Source organism: Heterocephalus glaber, unplaced genomic scaffold (genome assembly GCF_053883595.1).
Source record: "Heterocephalus glaber isolate CG9 unplaced genomic scaffold, H.glaber_assembly_v1.0 deba00001600, whole genome shotgun sequence".
Lineage (NCBI taxonomy): Eukaryota > Metazoa > Chordata > Mammalia > Rodentia > Bathyergidae > Heterocephalus > Heterocephalus glaber.
Genome location: NW_028258372.1, coordinates 13027028 through 13053532, shown reverse-complemented (window position 1 = coordinate 13053532; position 26505 = coordinate 13027028). Strand labels below are relative to the sequence as shown.

At 38.3% G+C, this 26505-nt stretch overlaps 1 protein-coding gene and 1 long non-coding RNA gene across 12 annotated transcripts in view; one reads left to right on the top strand and one right to left on the bottom strand.

Annotated features, from left to right (window-relative positions):
* The first annotated feature begins 44 nt into the window (after positions 1 to 44).
* On the top strand, positions 45 to 21051 carry LOC110350905 (uncharacterized). The gene is made up of 2 exons (XR_015444325.1): positions 45 to 302; positions 4914 to 21051. It is a non-coding gene; the product is annotated as an uncharacterized LOC110350905 (long non-coding RNA).
* Positions 5455 to 26505, bottom strand: part of Rabgap1l (RAB GTPase activating protein 1 like) — a 725139-nt gene continuing 704088 nt past the window's right edge. For 10 of the 11 annotated variants that reach the window (XM_087194125.1, XM_004853402.3, XM_087194130.1 and 7 more), the window contains 5 exons: positions 23228 to 23332; positions 20634 to 20717; positions 16842 to 16913; positions 11930 to 12127; positions 5455 to 10734 (listed from right to left, as the gene is read on the bottom strand). In XM_087194125.1, the coding sequence (XP_087050251.1) occupies positions 10582 to 10734; positions 11930 to 12127; positions 16842 to 16913; positions 20634 to 20717; positions 23228 to 23332 (612 nt within the window). In that variant the 3' untranslated portion in view covers positions 5455 to 10581. Of the gene's footprint in view, positions 10735 to 11189; positions 11326 to 11929; positions 12128 to 16841; positions 16914 to 20633; positions 20718 to 23227; positions 23333 to 26505 lie in introns of those variants that run through there. The other variant, XM_087194128.1, reaches the window with a different exon arrangement.

The following is a 26505-nucleotide window of genomic DNA, read 5'->3' as shown; positions in this document are numbered from 1 at the left end:
GAAATGACGTTAAGCTTCCGCGGGTAAGCCGGAAGTTAGCTAAGAGTGCGCCCCGCGTCCGTTCCCTTTACGACACCAGTCTAACCAGACAGCCATCTTGTCTAAGGGTGGTCTATCAGCCCCGAGACGAAACGACAATAAAAAGAGAAAGAGCAACCAAGTTATGTTAAAATGAGAAAGGACGATCAAATTAATAGTGGAATGTTCCTGGAGATAAGTTTCTCAGTAAGTTTTGACGTGCTGCAGACATCACGCGTCTAGCCTTTCCGACGTGATGACGTCACCACGGGTCACGGAAGGAGGTGAGCGCCTCTGGCCATGTGACAGGGGTCGTAGCATGGCCTGGGTTACAGTCGCTGACGAAAGGCTTCTTATCCTGGAGACCCAATTTAGAGCTGCCCTTCCACTGTTAAAACTTTCTTTTCCAGTGCCTTCGCCACTTTTATTGGCCTCTCTGTGAGTATGTGGGTCTCACGCGTATTTGGATTCGTTAGAAGTGATGCAGTTGACCATGAGGAATTTGGTATGACGGCAACTGTTCTGCTCCTCTAGTTCTAAGGCGCAGAGAACCCCATTTTTCAGTTAGTTTCTGGCCTCACCAAGACGTTTACAATACAGTTGAAACGTAGCACTTGAGAGGTTAAATAACCAGCATTCAGCTCTACAGATCAGCGATTAGAATCAGCAAGTCAGAGAAGGAAAATGCTGCTAGAAAAATGCAGGCTGACCACTATCGCAGTAAAAAATCGGAAGTGCCCTACATACAGATGATCACAATACACACAGTAACGTTAAGGGAAAGAAGCCAGACAAAAGAGTTCATATTGTTCAATTCTATTTAAATGAAGTTAAACCAGCAAGCCTATACGCTGATGTATTAAAAATGAAGTCTTTCCTGGTGGAGTGAGGAAGACAATGACAGGGAGGTACCACCAGGGGGCTTTTGAAGCTAAGGTAATGTTTCTTGATGTGGATACTGGTTATAGGTGAGTGTGCACTTTGATAGAGATTTTACTGAGCTGTAGTTATATCTGTGCAGTCTCTTTTGTAGATTATACTTAAGGCCCAGGAAGGATTATTTTCCAAGGTGGGAGGATTACTTGACCCCACAAGCCGAAGACCAGTACATATAGCATAGTGGGTCCTCCCCATGAACATGAAAGTTCATAGAATGAACTAAAACCTGTATTTTGTTGTAGCTCTTTTTTTTTTTTTTTTAGAAAAAGTGTCCAACCAATAGCCTGGAAATAAGTATGGAATTGGAAGAAATACTCCATTGTTCTGGGTGAATGCACCTAATTGCTCAGGCCAAAGAGTCTTCAGTATCCGCTCCTATATCCTATCCTGTAGCAACCCTGGCTGGCTTAACCTTCAAAATGTGTCGGGAATCAAACCACTTCTCACATTCCACATTGCTATCATCTGCTATCACATTTCCTCCTTACCTTTTTCTTCTTTTTAAAAAACAACAGTTTTATTATTCCTTGAACTCACTGGGTTTGTTCTTATCTCCAAGTCTGTACTCTAGGCTTCCTTTCTTCCTGGAATGTTCTTACAGAGCACATAGATCCTTTCCTTATTGTATAGTCACCCTTAAAAGTGATACTGGGGAGGATCGTTAAGACCATATTAGTCAAAGATCAGTCAGAGAAGCAGGATTGAATAAGGAATTGGTTTACATAGCTGTGGGAAGTGGCTAAGCAAGCCCAAACTCTGTGCTAGATAGGCAGGAATGGAAGATCATGGGCAGGTTGTGCCCCATAACTGGTAGCTTTTATCCATAAGTCAGAGAGAGAAGAACATGAACTAAGTGGAACTCCATTCTTCTCCAGGAAACCTCAGTGATGCTTTTCACACCTCCAGATTGATTCAGTCAGGTCCATGTGGATTATCCAAGACAGCTCCCTTACCCAAAATGAACTGATTAGAGCTTTAAATACTTGTGCAAAATGTATTCATGATAAAATTTAGTGTTTGATAACAGGAGTGTAGACCAGCCAAATGTACATATCAAAAGTCATTGTACCAGTTTCAGCCTCACCAGCCTCAACATTTCTCCTCATTCTCACTCTTTTTCTTTATACTTTTTACCACTGAAACTGGTTAATCATTTTCCTGTTACAGCAGCTGTTCTCAGTTGAGTGGAATTGTAGATATTTTGCTCACTCCTCTCTCCATACATTTGGCAATGTCTGGAGACATACTTGGTTGTCACAGTTGGGTTAATACTACTGGTGTTTAGTAAGTAGAAGCCAGGGAAACTACTAAATATTGTACAGTGCACAGGACAGCTCCCCACCCATCCCAAAAAAAGAGTCAAGGGGCCCAAAATGTCAACAGTGCTGAGGTTGAGAAACGGTATTAGAGTGTAAGCTCCTCAGAGGCAGATGCTGTTTACCTCATTTTCACTTAGTCTCACTTAGAAGAGATTGGCACAGTAGGTGATCTGTAGATATTGTTTTAATGGATTTAATGGACTAGATTATCTATTTTTAACACATCCCTAAATGATTCTTCTCAAGGAAGTTTGGGGAACAAGCCCTTGAAGTTGAGTAAAGGCATTAGATTCTTGACTTTATATACAGTTTCTACATCTGATTAGCTGTGTATTAGGACAGTTTAAAATCTCAGAAGCCTGTGTTTCTGTGTATGAATGGGGACTAGAATACCTAATAACAGTGTTTGGTAATTAAAGTTAAGGTACATAAAGCCACAGCACAATTCCTTAAAATATATTTATACGCTGTAAATATTAGCTCTGACTTTATAACTCAAGTGTCTTCATCCATGACTGTGCATTAGACCTTAACATATCACAGAACCGCCCATTTCTAAAGTCTTAAAGTCTGCGCTCTAAAAGTAGTTTTCTTTTTCCAGCAGTCTTGCTCTCTATGACATCAATAGTACTGTAGTCCCTTGGCATCTCCATTTTATTCCCTACTGTCTGTAGATTTATGATTGTCAGTTTTATTACTCTTTTCTAGCCTGGACCATTCCTTGGCCCCTTTGTCATTCTAATACACTTAACCTGCCAGACTCCAACACTTCTGCTTTGGTTTCCCCAAAACAAGACTGGTGATTATCCTCATTCTCTCCCATTTTTTCTTTTTACCAGCATTTAAAACAGTTCAAGTCTTCCATTCTTATGAGTCAACAAAACAAACTTGGGCCAGGGATTTAGCTCAGTGGTTTCGCTGCTGCAAGCGCAAGGACCCGAGTTCAATCCCCGGTACCAAAAAAAAACAAAATCAAAAACAAACTCAATTTGGCTTCTCTCTAGCTTTATTGTTTAACAGTCCATACATCTGCCATACGGAAGCAAAACTAACTCCTTGACTTGCTGCCATTCTGAGTAAGTGGTTACAAAGGATCCCAGAAGTCAAGAAATACCCACAGAGCTCTACCTTGCATCCTGAGATAAAACTAGTGATAAAAACTATAAAAACACTAAAGATAAAATGTGACACCATGACCATGTACACATCTGGGGTATTGTCTAGTTCTAATCTCCTATATAAATGAAAACTTAAGCCTGAGTCTTTCCTGTAAAATTAAGACTCCCTAGGGCCAGGGATAAAAGCTCAGTGGTTCCGCTGCCTGCCTTGCTAGCACAAGGATCCGAGTTCCATCCCCAGTACCAAAAAACAAAGACTCCCTAAAATCAATGGAACAAAATTTTTAACTTTTGCAGTGGTGTTTGAAAATGTGATGACAGTGTGAAGATTACTTTTTTCCCACCATGAACCAATTCTAGCCATCAAAAGCTGTGATTTTTAAAATTTTTGTGTGATTTTAAAATTTTAAAATTTTAAAATTTTTAAAATTTTTGTGTGATTTTTAAAATTTAAATACTGTACTTGTGATCTCTATTTGGTTGAGCCAGTTCTAAAGCCTGAATTTCCTTGCCAAATTTATTTGCAAGTAAACTTTTAAAAGATTTTGCTCTTCTTTTGATAATAAAAATTAAAGTATTATTTTTAAAAAGATAAAATCAAAGTTCTCATGCAAATATATATACATATTTTAATTACCTCATTAGCAGATGAGGAAATTAGTTAAGATGTTAAAACTGTTTCAGGCAACGGTTTATAGGCAACTTAATGGAATGCTAGTACAGTAAAAGTTGTAAGATTAGATACCAAATGGTTCATGTCTTACAGGGGAATAAAGTATAAACTTTGGAGTTATCTGTTCCACTGAAAATTAGGGATTTACATTCTTACTGGACAAACATCTCTAATACACAGATGAAGTATAGGACCTTTAATCAGCAGTGGACAGTGAGGCCCCTGTTCTTGGTTTGACATTGAAGGGACATGTCACTCACTCACCTTTTTGCCTTGTTTCCAAGTTTTAGACAATTTTCCTTTCAAAATGAAATTCTTGGCCGGTGTAGTGGCAGATGACTGTAGTCCCAGCACTCAGGTGTAGGCAGGAGGCTCACCATGAATTCAGGGCCAGTCTCAACTACAGAGTGAGACCCTGTCTCAAAAAACCAAGAAAAATTCTTATTCATTCATCCTATTTTAATCAGCCTTCTTGCCTCCCCTAGTTATTATTCATGTCAAACCCACTCACGACCTCCCACCAATGGATATTTTCTGAGTAATTTTTACTTTTTCTATAAAATTTCTCATTGTTTAAAATACCACATGGGCCAAACAAGAGGTCTGCAGTTTGGATTTGACTATAAACAAATTTTATGAGCTGATTTATATTTTTAATGATTCTGAATTCTAAGAGCCGGACAATCTTAGATTTCACTTAGGTTCCATGTACTCCCAGCACGTAGCGCAGATGCAGAATAGACATCATTGGGGTTCTCTGCACACTGTCTCCATTTATAGGAAAGCCTCTGGAGTTCTGTTTGAATTATGTAATACAGTACTACCCACTTTGATGTTCCTTGAAAGACTAGCAGCAGCCAGCTGACCCACGATTAGCCAATTGGAATTCTGTGAGAATCTGGACTTGGGATACTGAAATGGCTACCCTGATCTCTGCTGGTCATTTGAAGTAAAGACTTATAAACTTGTTATTTGTGCACAGAGCAGAGGAGGCTTGTTTTCTAAGAGAAAAATGAAGCAGATAAGGATCATCTGAAAAGGTAAGGAGAAGAGTAAAAGTGGAAATGGTTGCTTTAGTTTCTGGCATTTCAGTCTCTGGTCTCAGTGCCTCATCAGGTCCAGCTGTTTGGTCTTAGGGTTCCATGGTACAGATACCTCTAGTTTCTCTTAATTACAGTAACTGCAGCCAAGGGACCTCAATAGAGAACAATAGAGCAGTTGGCAGTGGTGCTGTACAGGACACTATTTTGGAGGGACACTATGGAGAAAACTCCTCTATATGTTTTGTAAATTGACTGGCGCATTGTATCAGATAAGAAGTGTTAATATAAACACTAAGTTCAAATGATTCAGAATAAAGTCAACTTGAAAAAATCAGAGACATATATGGACTTCAGAACAAATGTTTATTACTGCTTAATGGGGCCAAAGGGGCAACACAAAGCATTGAAAACATCACTGGCTCACAAAAAGTCACCTTGTTACCTTCTTGGTTGCATCTGTTTATTTCACAAGGCTTCATTCACACATAAAAACAAGATACTAATCCAATTCAAGTTCATAACAATGATAAAAGTAAACATTTGTTGGGACATTGTACAATAAATTGCACTTTTCTTAACAAGCATTACATTTACATTTATAGAGTACTATACATAATACATGGAATTATGGAAACATGTAATTGGTGTTTATAGAGGAAGAGGTGATAGCTATTGTTTCTTTTTTAGTCAATTAGCACTGCTTGTACTAATCAACTCCTTTACTCTGTAACCTTTTTTTAATTATAGAAGATGTGGGCAGAATCATAAGTTTCATAAAAACAGTACAGAATTTCTACTACCTCCTCAGCAAGGGAAAGGTAGGAGTTGGAAGAAAGGAAGTGGGGTTGACTGAGAAACTTTTCCCCTTGTTTGAACTAAGTATCCATGCATTATGCAAAATACCAAAAATAGAGAAACTGATGAAAAAGGCTATTGGGACAATCTTGGATTCTGGGACCACCTCCAGCTTTATTCATGTGCTTTCATGATACCAGAGTCTTTTGAGCCATTTATAATCTCACGATTCAGTTTCCTTTATTTTATTCCATATATAATATATAGTTATTAGTTACAGCTTATGGAAATTTTTTTACATTATAATAACTAGTTGCCAGTGAAAAAAGAAAATAACTTAAAATGTTTATTTTCTTCTCAATGATTCATTTTTCTAAAACTTTTCAGAAGGGTAAACCAAGGATGGAGATAGGGAGAATGGGATATATTGAAAATATTTTTAATAGCAGGTAGCAAATTCATTTAAAGATAAGCTTGACATATAGTCTTTGAGATGGAAACCTGATACACCAGACAGCTGGCTGTAATCACTAAAATCCCATAAATATCTACTTTTCTCCTTATAACTCGAGATTGACATCACCTGTTGAGGTACAGTCCACAATGAAGTCATCGTTTCTGTACATTTTGAGTGGTAAGGAAGTTTTTAAGGTAAAGAGCATTGTCTTTATTTTATAGATGTCACTCTCAGAGAGAAAGAATGTTATCACATAGTTCCAGCTCAATGTGACATAAGCACGGTGACTTAAGAGTTTTACTCGTATATCTGGTAGTTGGAAACACAGGCTGCAGAGCTGAGGTCTAGCCTTCAGGTTTTGATCACTGTGTCTTGACATCTCAACGTGTATTTGGCTGCATGGTATCAGTATACAAAAGAGACAGGAATATGCTATATGAAATACCACACACACAAACAAAAACTTAAGTGCTCAAATCATACAACAGAATTTGTTCAGTCTTTCATTTACTTGTAATGGAATAAGAGAGCTATTGTAGAATGTTTTTGTAAGGATAAATTATATAACACAGTCATCTTGCTAAATAATTGTGTTCTTTCCCAGAAAATTTTTTTTAAAAAAGGTATTTTTTAGTTCTTTTACACCTCCACCAGAAGTACTAAAAATCAACCACTTTAGTGTTTGACACACAGTGTTGGTGAGATAGTAGACTTGATTTCAGCTACAGTAAAGGAAAGCTCAGTCCCTTACATTAGTCATGCATGTGATTCTTATCCTAGGTGACTGACTCCTTTAAGGATCTAACTCTTACCTCCTGTGCCTGTACCTCTGTATTGTCTTGGTTTCCTCATTTCAGCTATGAAATTAAGCCACTAGTTATTAACTGGAAAATACTTGAGGAACATGGAGTAGAGGTTGGAGAAAAATAAATATTAATGTACAGTAGGAAAGGATGAACATTTTTTAAAAATGAAACAAGATAAATACTATTAAATATCCCAACATCAGTACAAAGGTTAGTTTTGTACTTGACCAAGAAAATTTAAGAAACCCAATGAAGAAGAAATTATTAATAGCTAGGAGAGAAGAGAGATCTTCATTGTATAGATACATAGATCATTGGCCTGTATGACATTTCTACTAATGTTTCTGATAGCCATTCATATACATTACATTAGGTAACTGAGGACTTCTTTGCATTAAATTATATGTGCCTAAATATAACCAAATTGTGATGTGGGAAGCTAGCAAACATATGTACTGTGAAATTCAGCTTGGTTTCTTTCAGCTTTGAAAGAATGTGTTAAATAAGATTCTCAAGATACAAAAGCTAATGAACTGAATTACTGAATAAAGCTGAATTGTATTCACTTTATTTTACAGGATATAATGAAAAGAGAAGTGATCCAAATATTGGATATTTGGAGGAATGTTTTATATAGTGTACATCCTAGGAAAAGGATGAGAATCACTGGAATGTTTGGAAATCTGGATATTTGGCTGATCGATCTCTTTCTAAAAGAAATTCAAGGGCAGAGTTGCAATTCTCAAATATGTCTCAAAATGAGTAAAATTAAAACTAGTACAGTGGACCCTCAAGTTATGACTGGCCTGATATACGAACAATTAGGTTAATGGAAGAATCATCTGCCTCTTATGTATAGTCTTATCTATAGTGAGTAACTAGGTAGACATCCAGATTTCAGCTGTATTGACTTACAACCAACTTGAGTTACAACCCGCCCTCAGGAACGATTGAGTTTGTAAGTCAAAGGGCCACTGTTAATTGCTTTGTGTTGGGATGCATGAGTTTTCAAACAGTAGACATCAGAGGATATCATTTGGAATAGTGCTGTTACAACATACTGTATGAACATTCATATCACATACCACATTTTCATTTTCATTTTCAATCTGTACTACTGCTGCTGACTCAAAGGCATTGCAGTGAGGGAAAATTTAGACTAACGGTACCAATATACATAAATATGATACAGGGTTAAAGAAAAAAACTGCATTTTGCCCTTATAATCTTTTGTAGAAGTTAAAATAAAACTCAAAAGATATCAAACTTTTGGAATGTATGCCCCTGGTGGTTTTCTTTAAAGAAAAAAAGAAAAGGGACTATAAACTGAACCAAATCTATAGATAAGGACTTGACCTGGAGCCATTATATTTCTCCTTCAACTATTATTTAAGGAAAATTATGTAACTAGGCATCTTGTGGAATTTGAGAAATCAAAAGGGGCTCTTTGTGGTACTATGAGGTTCACAACACAAAAAATGTATTTTTAATTTCGCTCACCATTTGAAAAGGCAATTTTTACAAGGCTTCTTGAAGTCAAAGCATAAAATACCAGTAAAGTTAACATACTATAGTAAAGGATTTATAGAAACAAATGTCACAATATAATTTTCTAGCCATTATATATTACAAAAAAATTATCAGCTGATCTAAACCACCATGTAGGGAATGTTAAAGACAATACAGATACTTGGAATGCTGCATTTTTTCTATTTGGTAAAAAGGAATGAATTTATGATGAAAAATATCAGAACAATAACAAAAGATTTCTGTAAGAAAAGTATTTTGAAAGTCTAACACATATACCAAAAAAACCTTATCAGTTTTATGGACTGTAGACATTATAGAAACAGATAAAAGGGATTTCACTTTTTAGAACTTAAAGATAATTTAGAGGAAAGGATCTATCATGAGCAACTTGTAGTGTATGCTCTTGGGGTTACAAAGGCTCTTAATGATCCTAACTCTTAAGGGTGTGTTATAATTGCAACTTACGGCACACAGAACCATTCTGCCACTAGAGTTTAGAACCTTTGCAAACAATACATTCACCAATAAGCCAAGAATGAGTATTAATAAGTGCTACTGTAATAACTAAAGTAGTTTGGTTGGTGGGAAAGGACCAGATATCTTTAGAACAGCTTATAAATGGGAAAGTTAGTTTTGCCCTTACCAAAGAATTTCCTGCAAGGACTATTTTTATAGGCAAGTTAAATGTAATTTAAAAAATATTTCCACCAATTCTTAAACAATAGCCTCACTTTCTCATGGGGATAAGTAGTTCTATACAGGTTTTAAATTCAAAGATAGTTAGAAATGCATTTGTGTCTCTTCACCTACGCGTAAAGGGCATATTTTTAGGGTGCTATAGAGATCAGGGAAAGTTCCCTAACATTAAACTAAAATGATACGAAGGTGACCTCAATTTCCATTTCAATACTATATCTTTTAACAAAGTTACAAAATATTAGTGTTTCCTTAGCAAGTATGCCAACATCAGTTGAAATTACTTGTCACTGGTTCACTAGCATGTATTCCACACTTGTAGCACAATGGCTGAACCTGGGCCTTGCCAGACTTCTGTGGAGCAGGTTCCAGGTCTGCAACTCACAGTACCCACCTTTCACTCTGCATTTTCCAGAAGTCAGATCTGTGTTTATACACAGGATACTAGGAACTTGCAAGTCCCATGCGGAGTTCTTAAAAAGATCTGCTAGAATACCAGAGCTAAAATGATTTTATTGTGTGTTTATCAAAATCTCAGTTCTGTTTACATAGTATGTATTCTCCGTATCTCATCTATTCCACAGTTCTTGGCACTTTGTTTCTAGACGTACCTGACATAAAATGAAAATAACCCAAAATTTCTTTGGGGACTTTTTAGTCCCTGTCTGTTTTTTCCTTGGGACAGGAGTGTTGCTACCCTGGGAATCAATTTCAGGATGAAACCTGACAGTGGTCATGACCAGCCCCACACTGTGCTTTGTCTGAAAAAATGCTGGAAATTTAAAGTTCAGTTTCAAAAAAAATTTTTTTCCATGACACAGGTCTTATCTTTTCAACCTTAGAATAACAGATATCTCCATTTTTATGTAAGATAAAATTAGGAATTATTACTTCTAAATAAAAAGCATTTAGGTCTGAATTAGTTATTTCCAACTAAATATCAGGCATATAAAATAATGTGCAATACTATGATGGATCTGAACATGGCCTTCCACTGAAGAAGCTGGAAAACAGGTATTCAACATAAATCAGGTCAATTTAAATAACATCCCTTTGAAAAGAGTCATAGAAGAGAGAGCTACTGGAAGATTCTGGTTTGCTTTCTGGCCTCCTTCAAAGGACCCCAGGAAGAATCCTAGGTTTTCACTGCTTTGATCAGTGTGCTCTTGTGCTTGAGTGAGGTGGAACTATGTGCTCTCCTTGGGTGGCTGGGGAGCCTGTGGTGGCTGCAGTGGCTGCGTGCCCGTGGCTGTTTTAATAGAGTTCAGGGTTTTGCTAAACCAAGAGTTTTTTGCAGCTTGGATTTCATTCATAAGGGCTCCTCGCTGATGTTCAATTTCCTAATTAAAGAAAGAAAATCATTTGAGTTATATAAATATTTTCTCTCTGCCAAAAGAAATTGAGAGTATATCTTTCTGGAATCCCCAAATCAATGCAGCCACAGTTTTCCTCAAAACCCAGGAAAGATTTAATTGTTTTCTTAATGGAAGGAAAAATTTTATTTTATTTTATTTTATTTATTTTTTTTGGTACTGGGGATCGAACTCGGGTCCTTGTGCTTCCGCAGCAGGCAGCGAAACTACTGAGCTAAATCCCTGGCCCTGGAAGGAAAAATTTTAGAGCTAAAAGAGTTATCACTGAAAGCCAGAAATCTGTGCTTTCTCTGAAAAGTAAAATGAAACCTCATTACATTTTTTTCCCTCTTGCAATCTAGGTAAAAATTTAGATTTAGATTGTAACTCAAAATAACATACTTAAAACCACAAACATATGGATGTAGTGAGTTTTTACTGTTAGTGTAAGCATGAAAGAGTTCCCATTCCAAAGATAAGGCCTTTGTTCATGAAAATATCCAGGGTTCCAGGTGGCACAGTTAAAGATGGCCTTATGACATAGTTGTTACCATGGCAGGACGTGGTTGGCAGGGGTCACTGGTAAAGGAAATGGAGAACAGTCCATTAGAAGCCAGGACTTGTTTGCTGATGTAATGGAAAAGGGTACATGGCAAAATCAGCTGCAGAGAAAAAAGCTCACAAGAAAAGAATTAGGTATTGCCAATGCTCAGCTGTTGAGGGAAGGATATCAGAGGAAACTGGCCTTTCAGGATCAGCTACCAAAGTGACCAAATTCTCAGGTTAAACTAAAACAGCATATGCATAAATTCTCACAAGATACAATTTTAATGATTAAAATTTCTTTTACTAGGCCAGGCATGGTGGCACACACCTATAATCCCAGCACTTGGGAGGTTGAGGCAGGATGACTGCTGTGAGTTCAAAGGCCAGCCTAAATTACACAGCAAGACCCTGTCTCCAAAAAATAAACTAAATAAATAAAATTTCACAATATTATATGTTTGTTTATATCAGTGTTAAAAATACATGGTGTAAAATGTAACTCTGTTAGTGGACAGGAAATGTATATGACTAATATAGTAACATTTTATGACTCTGACCTGGAAAGGCATATTCTAATGTACAAGGGCAGCCTGAACCACGACTGTTGTTTTTTCCTTATTGATCACAGATCACCAACCTGGATTTTACACTTGGCCTCTACCAGCTGTAGTTTAGTTTGTGCCAGTTCCAGCTCCATCTCCCTCAGCTGCTTCTTGAGTGAATCCTTCTCATCATCTGCTTCAATTCCCTGGTCCTCTCTGCTTATGGCTGCTAGTTTCAAAGCACCTTCCTTGCTGAAAATGTCACTGCAGTGTTTGCATGCCATCATTTTACCCTGAAATACCCAAAAGAGATTATCAACATCAAACTTTTTCATAGGCTTAATCATTTCCTGAACAAATACATGATTTGGGCAGGGGTACTGGGGATTGAACTCAGGGCCTTCACACTGAGCTGTGTTCCACCCCCTTTCTTTAGTTTGGGATAGGTTCTTACTGAGTTGTCCAGGCTGGGTTCGAATTTGCAATCCTCCTGCCTCAGGCTCGCTGAGTGCTGAGGTTCCAGATGTGTGCCACCATGTCCAGCCAATATGATTTAAGATATTACTTATCACCCTCAATGCAGTCCCATTTCTGAAGGTATTCTTTTTCTTGTTTTGCAATTCAAATGGTTTGATTAAACACAAAACCCAACTATCCAAGACAGGTGTTCTTTTTTCCTTAAGTATCTCTAGAAAGACTCCAGGAATATTACAGCTTCTCTTTGCAATCTGTTTTAGAAATCTGTGCTACCATTACTCTTACTAGGCACCAAGCCTCACACCCTATACTGTACTTGTAGTGTATCATTTAATCCTCAGGCAAGTAGGATTAGGCATGTGTCTCATGCCATTTTATAAATGAAGAAACTTAGAGTCACTTGTGTACAGTACACTAAAGTCATCATGCCTGACTTAAATTACCGTTATAACAAAGTACATGTCTTATTCAACTTTAAACAAATGATCTTCATTGTTTAAGGTAATAAAAGCAACTCCACTACATTCCCAAGTTGCCAGTCAAGCACAACACTGAACAATAGAGCAACTCTTTCAAAGCAATGGTGCTATTGTTTTTCTCAATCTCTTTCATTAGAAATAGGGATAGAGATAGAAATGTAGCTCAGCAATAGACCTTGCCTAGCAAATGCAAGGCCCTGGGTTCCATCCCAGCACTATAAAAGTTAATTTTTAAAATGTAAAACTTATAAAGTATACTACACACTACTCCTACTTTGATGTCTTATTGTTACAGATTCAATGTGTTCATAACCATAATTAATCTTCTCTCTTCACACATACACATAAAGTAATTCTATACTGTGCTGCTCTGTCACTATGCCTGTGTCACTCCATCACTCAGGCCTGAAGATGTGGGTGTCATCTGTTCATCAGCTACTCCTGCTTCCCATGTACAGTTGATCATTAAATTGTTTCTCTGATGCGTCCAAGATTTTCCCACCCAAGGCCTGAATACGTAAGAGTCACCTAGTTTGTCCCCACTGACTTTTTTCTTACCCTGTCTGTATCATGCTTCATATTCCTGATTAATATTCATCAGACATATGAAAAAACAACACTTGGCATTCTCTTAAGAATCTTAAAAGACTAGACCAGTTCCAGCACAAAATAGCTATACTGCAAATATTTGTTGTATATTCTAGCTTTTGATGTAGGTCCTAATAATCAAAAGTTTAACAAGCAATTTTATTAGGTTGAACCAGAGAAGGAATAGACAGAAATTAACATGCCAAACTCCAGCACCTTCTGAGAACTTCAAGAATCCAGAATGGCCAGGCAGAGTATAAGTGATACAAAAGTGAGGGGTAAAAAATGAGATGAGCATTCTCTGTGGCCAGGTTGCAAATGTCCTTAAATACCATGCCACTGAATCATGATTTGTATCCTATAGAGAATGTATTCATTCCCTCCACCTGACCTTGCGCCACATGTTAGAGCAGTCAGCTCCATGAAGTGCAGTCTATATGCATATATGCTAAAATGTAGGATCCTGCTGAACCTACCCTTCCTTAGGGATAGAACCTTGACTTTACTTGAGCTGACAAAGTCTCCAGATAAATGGTAACATTTCTCAAATGCCCTCCAAGATAGGAGTGGCTGCAAAACTGAGTTCTGGTATGTAAGCAGAAATACAGTGCAGAACTTCTAGGAAAGCTGCTTAGAAAGTGCTTACCCAGCTGGAATAAGGCCCCTATATCCTTGCATCTTCTTCTGGCCTACAATCCTGCCTTAGAGTGTGGGTGTGATGACAGAAGACAGTTTTGATCTTTAGGTGCCCTTGAGGATGGGCACCGGTGCTGAGGTCACTAATGACAACCAAGAATCCACCTTTGTGGTCCTAGACTGCTGTTACATACCATAATCAACACCTTTTTGTGCTTAATCCAGTTTTATTCTGAGTTGACTATATGTCAGAATATGTCTAAACTTAACCAGAAAGACAGTCAAATTTACCTTTGGGAATGTTCATTCTGATGATAGTGTATGGGGTGAGGGGCAGCAGTGATAGAGGAAAGTTGTTATAGGAAGCTGGAAAAATCAGAGGCTGACACATCATAGCAAATGAGATGAAGAAGTAGCAGCACTGGAGAAAGGGAAGGAAGAATAGTCTAATGGAGAAGAACATGAACTTTTAGAGTCTCACTCCCTGGGTTCGAGTCCTAGAGCCACTGCTTACCAGTGGTGTAATCTTGAGCAAAATAATTACCTGTTTTGGTCTTCATCAGGGGCTAATACATGTAAAATCTTAGACCAATGTAGAAAAGTGCACACAGTGAGTGTTAAAGAATGTTGGTCCTCAACTGTGGTTAACACAAGTTCATATTCTTCTGGAATGTCATGGCCTTTCATTAGGTAATCTTAACTACTTATCCAGTATTTTCCTCTGTTTCTTAATACATATCCTGATCACATCTGTCTCTCCTTAATGAGACTACAATGCACATTTTGGCTCACAGTTTCTTCCAGAATGCCCTTTTTAAATCCATTTTTCAAGTGATTTCTAACCATCCTGCTTTAGTTCAACCTCCTCCAAAAAGCCTTCTTTGGTCTGTAGTTCTTATGATTTTGCTTTCTCTACAACTCTGATGCCAACACAATCCACCTCAGCACCCTTCAACTGTTTCTGAAATGTTTCATGTGCATATGTATTTGTCTTACAGGAGCATTCTAAGCTCTTTTTCATGTGTAATTTCTATAACAAAGTGACAGTCCAATAGCTGTACACATAGTAGATGCTTATTAAATTCTTACTAAGTGATCAGTGTAAATTATTTTTATTTACATTAAGATTTCAGTTCAAGATAGCTAACCCTTTTATGGCAAGACAGTTCATTAATTAAATCTTAGTGGACCTATAATATACAAACAATGATAAATGCCAAGTAAGATATACAAAGGTGAATCAGAAGAAGCTATGACCTGTAAATTTTAGCAGGTTTGTAGAGGGAGACCACCAATTCTTTACTAATAATCTCAGATCGATGTATTGTAACATGAGATAAGGGGGAAAAAAACTTTTATTTATTTTTTTTTGTATTGGGGATCAAACTCGGGACCTTGTGCAAAAAAAACTACTTTTAAAATACAATGTCACAGGCCAGGGATTTAGCTCTGGTTCCAGCCCCTGCCTTGCAAGCACAAGATCCCAAGTTCAATCCCCGGTACCACCCGCCCCCCCCCCCAAAAAAACAATGTCAGAACAAAACTCTTATTTTTCAGGTTTTAACATAAAATATATACTTACTGTATGCCAAATACTAACCTAAGCACTTTATATACATCCCTATTTAACCACCAAAATAATTATATGAACCAGATAGTTATCACTGTTTTACAGAATACCAAATGAGGATTAAAGACATTAAACAACTTTTTAAAGTTGTTAATTTTATGGTAAATTCCCTAGAACACATTTATTTACCAATAGGAAACCTAAGCATATTCAAATAGGATGTCACGTTTCTGTTACTTGACCCCAAGAGATGACTGTGCCAACACTGCTTTTTTGGGGGGGTACCGGGGATCGAACTCAGGTCCTTGCCCTTACAAGGCAGGCACTGGAACCAATGAGTTAAATCCCCGGCCCACCAACACTGCTTCTTAAGAAGACCAATCCATTTGATTTATTGTTTCTAAAAAATAAATACTTTTTTTCAAATAGAGCAGTAACAAAGATTATTACCACCAGGGGGCAGCATAAAAATAAATGCTACAGGTTTTAAAAGCAAACCACATGGATGCCATTTTGAGACCATACTCTTTAATTGAAATAAATCAGACACACGTGTAAATATTGCATTGTTTCTCTGGTGTGAGAAACAGAAGGTGTAAAACAAGAACCAAAATGTATAACAGATATTGTGAAATAGGAAGAAAATGTTCAAGGGGAATGGGGGTGGGGGGAGATCAGGAAAAATTGGAAACAAAATTTTTGTAAATGAGGGGCAGAGAGGTTGAAGGGAGGGAAGGGAATGGAGAAAAAAAAGAATGAAGATATATCATGTACAGGTACAAATTCCCTATAATGATTGTGATCGTTATGTATATCTAAAATGTACCAATAAAAATAATTTTAAAAACCATTGAAAATTTGGTTGAAGAATCAGTTGGTTACCTACCATATACTATTCTTCCAGTCAAGTTCTATACTGCTTATGGTATTTACTGCTCAAAAATGATAGGATGATGCCATTGAGTCCCAAACTAAAGTGCATCAATTCACGTGTGGGCTGCTGAGGGTTCCCAGGTTCCCACCATCCAAGAAGGCCACATAGCTCAGGAGCCTTTTGTGCCAATGCTCAAATCCTGCCTCCTTTCCTGCTGCCCCGACACTGACATCCCATGTGAATTACTGGAACACCTCTCAGTCACAACTCAGCCAGAAGAGGTACACTGCTCTCCATAATAGAAAATGGGGAAGGGGTCTTTTCAGGTACTCACAGACTATGAATTGAAAGAAGTTGTATGACAGAACTAATTCACTCCTTACCTTCACTACTTCCAGCTCCTCTTTGCTGGCTGCTTGCTGTTTCTCCAGCCTGGTACTTAACTGGGAACAGATCTAAGGCAAAGAAGAGAGGTTTACTAGAAAACAGAACAACTCACTGCATGTTTATGTACATAACAGTTTATCAACTCATAAAGTAACACAGCTGATCCCGGGCATTTGGCAGATGAATATCACTGCCACTTCTAAAAGAAGCAGAAAGCCTAAGTTCCATGTGTAAAATAACAATTCCGTCTTAATTAATAGAAACAGACTTGGGATAGATATGGTTTCTTGCTGTCACTAGCTTTTTGTGACTAATTCCAATCCCTGGCCTCACTGTGGAATCAATCTATAGAATCTTTGCAGAGGATCTACCTCGTACAAGGTATTATGCTGGGAATAGGATAAAAAGAATTCTGAACTAGAAACATCTCTCATCCAGTCACAAAAAATTTCCAATCACAAAACATTCCTTAAGGAGTAGAAGTAGAGTGAAGAAAACAAAGTTAAACCAACCAAGAAATAACATGCATTACAATAAAACTCTTATTAAGAGGTTTTGCAACACAGAAATTAAAAGCATGGGCACTGAAGACAAATTCTGAATGTAAAGCTAGTCCAGTTCTACCAGTTTATGGCTTTGTGATCCTGGGAAAACTCATTAATCTTTATAAAGCCCCAGTTCCCTCAGGATGGCAAACTCCCATACTGTAAGAATCAAATGAAAAGATGTATGCAAAAGGTTTGTAAAAGAACCTGGCCAATATGAAGTATTTATTAAAATCATTATTGATTCTGAAATAAAGTGCTAATGGGTTCAAAGGAAAAAAAACAATGTTTAAAAAATTGGATGGTCAAAGCCTTTGACTAAAATAAGAATCTTTTATTTTAGAAAAGTGGATTAAAATAGAATTTAAAAATTGGGTGTGGTGCCACATGCTTGTAATGCCAGCACTCTGGGAGGCTAAAGCAGGAGGACTCCCAAATTCAAGCCCAGCGCAGGCAATTTAGTGATTTAGCAAGACCCTGTGCTGGGGGGGGGGGGCACATGCCCCCGCCCTGGGGATATGGCTGAGTGTGAAGGCCCTAGGTTCAGTCCCCCAGAGCCAATACATAAATGAATAAGAAAAAAAAAACCCACAAAACTGATGAAAAAAACAGATGTCAAATTTTAAAGTCCAAATTAGGCTAGAGACAAATATGATATAAATCTATTATCAAAGGGCATTTAAAAAAAATCTCCAGTTACTAACAAATAGTTCAAGACCAAGACTTACTTATTTGATTCAGTTTCCAGTATTTCCAGACCCAAACCGGTGGAACAATTAGAAGGGGTATATTAACGAATGTTAAAAAGAAGGGACACTGAGTACTGTGGCACACACATATAACCTAGCTTGGGAGGCTGAGGCAGGAGAATCACAACTTTGAAGCCAGCCTGGGCTACTTGTCTCAAAAAATAAATAAATAAAATAAAAGAGCCAGGGATGTAGCTCAGTGATAGAGAACCTTCCAAACGTGTGTGAAGCCTAGGGTTTAATCCTGGGGGTAGAGACACACCCAGGTAATTTTTGCAAACCATATGCCCTTCTTAACAAAAGGCATTTTGATGCTAGGAATGCATTACAGGCAAGCCTGTAATCCTAGCACTTGGGAGGCCAAGGCTGGAAGATTGCTGTGAGTTTAAGACCAGCCTGAATTATACAGCAAGACTCTGTCTTAAAAACAAACAAACTGCCCAAAATAAAGCATTTTGAAATGCAGCCAATTCCAGCTACAGAATGTATTTAGAGTAAGTTTTATATCCTAATTATCTTCAATCAGGTGGATCTCCTGTCTTTTACCTTACTTGAAGTGCTTGCCTGATAACAGTCACGAATGGTCTCAAAAATTACTGTTTGAAGAATGTGACATATACATATATAGTGGCAAAATGTGGTAATGAGAAAAATGCATTTGCAGTGTTGGTAAATTCCATAGCACATGAGACATGGTCTTTATTGTTCCTTATGTTGATTAATGCTTCTCTTCCATACTTGAACCTCTTACCAAATAAAATGTTTTTTTCTGTTAATCTGCCTCTGTACTGCTCCTTGTTTCCCTCATTTGCCTCTTATCTTCCTCCATTCCCACACATCTAAGTCTCATCTAAGATCTGAAGCACAGCTCAAATCATCCCATTGCCAGGAAGGGCATCCTCATCTCCCAGGTGTAGGAAGTGCCCTTTCCTCTTATTTATGCATGGGCATTATCTCCCCATTGCAAGATAAGGTTCTAGAGGAGAGAAATTAGATTAATTCATCTTTTGGTCCCTTAAAGTATTAAGTCTCACAAAGAGCGTGCATATGTTATTACCATGAAAGAGAGTAAGACAGCTCTGAAATCTTCCATGAATATGAGGAATTCAGATGAAAAAGTGTTCATAATATATGAAGTGACTAAAGCTACTTCCAAAAAATAGGATGAATATATAATTCATTGTTTATGCACATTATAAATCTATGTCACATTTATTTACATATCAACAATGCATGCTCAACATATTACAGTGATAATGTTTAGTTGGCAAAGTTAAAGGAGATCTATTTTCTACATTTTTCTAATTTTCTACACAAAAACATAAATTTCACTAATATGTACAAAAACATTAAAAACAAGCAAAAATAGTTCACATCATATTTTAACATGCTATGTAAGGCAGATGATCCGACAGAAATCCTTGGATCAGAAGATGGCATATGGTACTTTAATCAATTCTGAAAGCCTGGAATGTGAACAGTCCACTGAGTCTCTCAGAAATAACTAGAGTCCTTGTCATATCCAGCCAATAAAAGAGACAGGAAAATACAACAGCAGCTAGAACGAGGGCTTTCTGGGACCACCTGTGATGGGGCTAGAAATGTCTTCAAGGAATGCAAGCCCTCCATTGAATCAACAATTCACAGTAGAAAGCTTCTTGCTAGCACTGGCCTGCAATGGGAAAGGGCACATTATGGCTTGTATCTAGATGACTCACCAAATCCTCACGTGGTCACAGGTGGAGCTTTTTGGAGGTGGCTGGATCTAGAGTGTGTGATGTTGGGATTAAGGATGTGATGCTGAGATTGATTCATGGTTGATGCTAGGATTAAGGAATGGGTGTAAGTGGACAGAATATAAGGGACAGAAAGGGGGCTGCATTGTCACTGCTTGTTGCTGCTTCATTACTTTGCTGTTTGCTACCTTGCTCCCTTCTGCCTTCTGCCTGCCATGAATTATTTCTCCTCTGCCATGCCACCCTTGAAGCCAGCCAACTATGAACTGAAACCTCTACAAACTGTGAGCTGTAATAAACCTTTCCTCTTTTAACTTTGAGTGTTGGGTTTTTGTTTCAGCAATACGAAAAGTAACTAAGACAGGCCACTAGCCATGCGGGGAGATATGGACTCACATTCTCTACTGTGACAGCAAAAGATGCACTGATACCCTAACTACTGCCATTTAATACAACCACTAAATTTCACTAAGAGACAAATGTTACTGGTTGATCTATTGGAAATTAGCTTCTGAGTGAGACGGAAATAGGATCGCAATGGTAATATTTCCCATCTCTCTAAATCTACCAAACACTGTAAACAACGAACAGATTGCTTTGGTCAATTAGACTTCCCAAGTTATCAGCAAGCATATCCAACTGCTGTCTATTTCACAGGAGAAAATAAGCCACCAAATTAATAAATCTCAAAAACAAACAAAAAGCAAAAGTAAAAAGTAATTACTTTTCTAGCAATAAAATCCACAATGGCATATTACCTGTTTATATTCAGCAATGATAGCTGTAGTCTTTTTTATTTCATATTCTGCTTTCTCTAGCTGTTTCCTAAAGACTTCTTTTAACTAGAAAGAAAAACATTAGGTTTCAGGCAAAATCTTAAGAAATTTCCATAAACATCTATATTCAAGTCTTTCTGATTCAAAGTGACAATGTTAACATCTATAACTAAATTATAATTTTTCTCACTAAAGTTGTCCTGATAATTTGAAAACAATCATTTCAGAGAGGTAAAAATCTTTTCTGCAAAGTGGAAGATTTATAATAACCCTATTATAAAACTGTTTATGCTTACTACTTACTTGACAATTATATTGCTAAGAAGTATCCAAAAACTGTCTTTTATTATGAATCTAAAATAAAATATCAAGGAAATAATGGCATGCTGAATTTGTTACTTTTTTTTTTTTCTCGGTACCAGGTATCAAACTCAGGACCTTGTTCTTGTGAGGCAGGCATGGTGCCACTGAGCTAAATCCCCGGCCCTGAATTTGTTACTCTTGATGTTATGCTATAAATTACTGAAAAAAAAAAAAAGCGTTTTAAGCCTTTTACTGTCACTGCTATTACCTCTCTGCAGGCAGGGACAGGAGGCTTTGGAGTCAGGAAAAGATGGAAGTACAGAAGAGTTCTTAAGACGGACCAAAGATTCTGGGAATAAGTTTAGAGGGAGCTAAAGAGACACATCATGTAGGTGCTTGTAACAGTCACTGAAGGGCTAAATTATGAGTGTTATTTTTAAAACCACAGATGGTTTGTAGCCCAACAGCTGTAGAATTCTGGGTACAGAGAAAGGTAAAAGTAATAAAAAGGCTCAGCTGCTAACAGATAAAAAGGAAAGAATTCAGTTCTGCCAAATTATTGACCAAACAAAAAACAATTCTGGCTAATCATTAAGTACATAATCAGAATAGAGATGAATTCTCCAAGGCAGCATCCCAAATTATCAGTAGGGTATATTCCACCCAGAGAATTCATAAATTACTGCAATTATATTAGACTCTATCATTAGAAGATTTCTAACTTTTTCATTATCTGTTACATTCTAAAATTTTAAAAGCCATTTGAGATTATACTGATTTAAACTTAGTTGTTTACATGGGCCTCTACTCTCCATCTTACATATTTAGGGTATAAACAGTAACCTTCTTCCCCTTTCCTATGATAAGGCCACAGTGACTATAGGACAGACTTAGATGGCCGAGATGCTTTGAGCAACTGTCACTAACTTTCTCTAAGCCACAGCTTTCTCATGTGACAAATGAGAATGATTCCTATTTCACAAGGATACCATTATCAAAATGCCCAAAAGAGATCGGAAGGGGAGAGATGGTAAAATGTCTTGCATTTTTCCTACCACATACATACTAGATGAGTACTCAGCAAATGTCACCCCAGTTTGGGTATCAGTTACCCGAGGGCTGGTATGTATCTATGGGACAATGGGGCAGGCACAACATGGGTTAAATTAGTTTGCCAATAGCTTCTTTTTCACCTAAAGTACTGCAATGGCCCAAGGAAATCCAGAGGTAAGGAAAAAACAAAATCCAATCAAGACACCTACAGAATCTACAAACTGGATAATGCTTAGGCCACACTAAATGCCAAAGACTCATTTTAACATATTTTAACAAGGGGGAAAAAAATCATGGAACACTTTTTATAAATCTTGGAAGGTGTTAAATGACACATCCTTCTATGTGTAATTTCACCGAAACTTTTTTCTGGTTACTTGGACGAAGGTCTTTGAAGTGCTTTATAGTCTGTTTTATATTTAGGATTACTGATGCCTCACAATGAAACTCATTAATTGTGATTTAAGAAGTTTCCTCACGTTCTAAGTTAGATACATTAGTAAATTCAAACAAACTCGTGGCAGTAGACTTCCACGGTCTGTGAGGAAACTTCAACCTACAATCTAATCTTCGGCCTCCTGGCAGGGACAGTGGGCAGAGGGTCACTGGCCAAGCAGCCTGCTCTTCCTGGGGGAAGCAGGAAGCTCTCCACTCCTCTCTGCCCATTCTGTACTCCTGTGATGCACACAGCAGGATGCTGGGTCCCTAAGGGTTTATGTCCCTTTAAGGAAAAGGCTTAAAAGCTCTGCCAGGAATGTTGCTGCTCCCTCCTCCCTCGCTCCCTCTTCTAAGGCATGAGTCAGGAAAATGAAGTGTGACTGATTGAGGCGGAGGCTCTGCGGCAACCCCCAGGAGACCATTGTTGGCTTTCAGTTTCAATGCTCATCAACTACTATAGAAAAGTCACTTACCTTGGAGACACGACTCGGAATTTCCAGGTTTGTCAAAAGCTCTTGGATCATAATCCTAAATTACTAAACTTACAGTACACTCAACACTCTTGCTACACATGTCAGTGAAAGCAAATTCCTAAAAGCTGCCGAGGGCAGAAATACTGCCACCTCTTCTAACACCCTTCAGAAGAAATGTCAAGCCTCAATTGCTTACATTCACTGCTGTATCTTCATCCTTGACATGGAATAAATTTAATTTCACTTCTTTTTTACAGTCTTAACTCCCTCTCAATCTTCCAGTGTATAGAGTCCACATGTGCCTTTTACCTGGGCAGTCTCTTCTTCCTGCTTCCTCTTCTCCTCCTCAGTCTCCACCAGCCTCTGCTTGGTCAAGAGGAGCTCCTTATTCAGCACATCCGCCTTGTCTTCTGCCTGCAAGTCAGGGCACATCACGGCCATGAGGAAGGAAAAGGACTTGTGTGCGCCATCTTCAAACCCAGCCTCCACTCAGTGCTCCATAATTACAGAAAGCCTCTTTTCTCTCCCAGCTTGCTCCGGGGACAGGTGCTGTCTCTGGCCAACTATGCACCCAGCACTTAGCACACATTACTCCTAATCCTCACAGAACACTAATTTTATAGATAAGGACAGTGAGGTTTGGAGGGATCAAATAAGCTGTTTGGGGTCACACAATCTAATATCAGAGTCATGATCTGCACTCGCATTTGACTGACAGGAAGTCCAGGCTCTTTCTAAACACTTCTTACACATTTTCGGTTGCCATGACAATATTCACTCTGTGAAGATGGATCTCAGGGGAAACAAGAGCCTCATATAGCAGCTTCTCACTGGTGGTCCCAGTGAGGGACCAGACGGGATGAGAGGGATCAGAGAAGACAAGCGGACAGGCTGATCCACAATCAATAGTTAGGTGAGAAAATTCAAAAACTCACTGAGGTGAACCAGTCACGAGGCCTCTCACCCAGATTAGTGAGTGCAGTAATGAGAAATTAAAACCAAAAACCTGTGATAGAGAGATCCATGTGGGAAACCGAAGTACGGACCAGAATCCAGGGAGGGAAATGTTCTAGAATCCCCAGGAAGGGCTTGGAGAGAGCGCTCTAATTTTAACTTAGACACAGGGTCAAAATTACCTACAAAAGTACTGTATATACATTTAACTTGGTTATCATTGTCTATGTTTTTGTTTTGTTTTGTTTTTTGTAGTACTGGCATTTGAATCCAGGGTCTTAGCATGGAGCTATATTCTTGGCCCTTTTGATTTTTTTCTTTTAATTTTGAGACAGGGTCTTGCTAAGTCACCCAGTGTGGGCTTGAACTTGTGATCCTCCTGCCTCAGTGCTGGGAATACAAGCACGTGCTATCACATGTGGCTAACACCATCTTATACTTCATGGTCCTCTCCTCCTTTCAGTTTGAGCCACGTTGTTCACATGGCAGTAAAGCAAGAACTGACCTCTGCCCCACTCACTGCAGTCTGAACCAGCTCTGCTGTTCCCATCTCTCCTGTGTCCCTTGATAGCACTGTAATGATAGGTTACACATGTGATGTGTCGTGCCCTGTAGACTTTAAGCTCCAGGAGGAACCATATCTCTTCTGCTCTTCGCTATATGGATATGGTTCTCTAAGTCACTGCAGAAGCAGACTGTGCAGTGGAGGTGGCAGAGGGCCACAGGATAAGCTCAGCAGAGAAAAACCCTGAGGTAGAGGAGAGACTGCCATCTGACAAAGCTATCCCTGGCCGACAGCAGCCAAATATTATCCAAGTTATCATGCAAACGGACCAGGTGTCCCTGTCTCTGTTTCCCTGTATCTCCCACACGTCCAGATGGCCAGGCCAGCACAGTCTGCTGGAGACTGGCAGAGAACTGCAGCCCAGCCTCTGTTCTCACTGCCTTCCAGCTCCTCTGATCCCATATCCCAGTGGTCATAGCTCTGTTCCCAGAGCATTGGAACTATTGGGTATTTAGGTGAAAAAGTCCCTCAGAAGTCTTAAAGACTTTAAAATTTGTTTTGATGTATTAAATTTTAGGACAAAAATTCTGAACAGCAAATGGACATGCTAAAATTAGAGGCAGACCTAAACAATGCAACTTGTAAATGCTGCAAGTTAAGTTCTCACAAATTGTAGGTTATCTGATATTGATTATGGAAGCTCAAAACTGAATTCTAGAGCTGCTGCCAGATGACTGAGGTTACTCTCTAAGCAGTGAGAGCCTCCTCCAAGTCTCTGGCGGATGGTCAGGGAGTGGCATATTAAGAGCAGCTGTACTGATCATGTTAATGTTCTTAAAATCCACCTACTCTAACTCCCTGTAACTGCAGCCCAGTGGTTCAAGTTTCACCCCAGAAGGTCTGAGTCCTGTCCGTATAAAGGACCGCTACTAAACCTCCTCTTCCCGTACCCTCCAGCAATTTCCACCAAGGGAAGAAAATAATCTTTAATACTATGTATTATGACACTCTAAAATAAATGTCTTTAAGGGCCAGGAATTTAGCTCAGTGGTTTCGCTGCCTGCTGTGCAAGCACAAGGACCCGAGTTGGATTCCCCAGTACCAAAAATAATTGAATAAAAAATAAATAAAGTAAATGTTTTTATAAATTTGATCTTTTTTTAAAGAGATTCATCCAAAATTTTAGCCTTTTGGAAACTTGAATAGTCAATGCTATACGGCTTCAGGAACAAGCTACTTGAATCCTGCTGTTTTGTAATTTTGGAAACCTCTGTAACAGGGAAAAAAACCACTTCTCTGAGAAAATTATTTTAGAAACACCTAAATATTTATGCTAAAGACCCTATTAGTTTTATTTACATGGTCTTCACTAGTCAAGGTAAGGCAACCTTACTTCTGTTATCACAGCCACCATGTGGAGCCCCCATCTGCTGTGGGTCCTAGTAGTACAAGGGAGAGGTCCCACAATTTTCCAGGAAGCTTCTCCCCAAGTTTCTCCTCTAGGTTAAACTGTAAAGTAGGACCAACTGTCCTCATCAAAATATACAATAATCTGATCTGAAATAACTTGGTTCTCCTTGTAAAAATAGGTTTCTGGCCAGGCGTGGTGGTGCATGCCTATAATCCCAGCACTTGAGAGGCTGAGGCAGGAGGATTGCCATGAGTTTGAGGCCAGCCTGGGCTACACAGTGAATTCAAGGCCAACCTGAACTAATAGCAAGACCCTGCCTCAAAAAACCAAAAAGCAAAAACAAAAACAAAAAACTCACCAAAAACAACAGTAAACAAACAAACAAAAAAGGCTTCTGGGTCTTTGTACAGCCAATCATTACTCCTTATTTAAACAGAAATTATCCTTAATGTTAAATGAACATAATAGTAAACAGTTATTCCAATTCTGCCTCTGGAAAAAATTTATAAAACTTTTATCATGATAGTAAGACTCAGTGGAACACTGTCATTTATAAACATCTTATGTCTAACTGAAAGGTCTGACTATAATCTAAGGTTACTGAGAAACAAGCATTGTAACATGTACTTTAAACACGAATCAGCCCACAACCTGGTCACAACGCTCTAATGTCAGGGATGAGGATCTTTCAGGAATGATTCCTGAAAGAACCAGCCA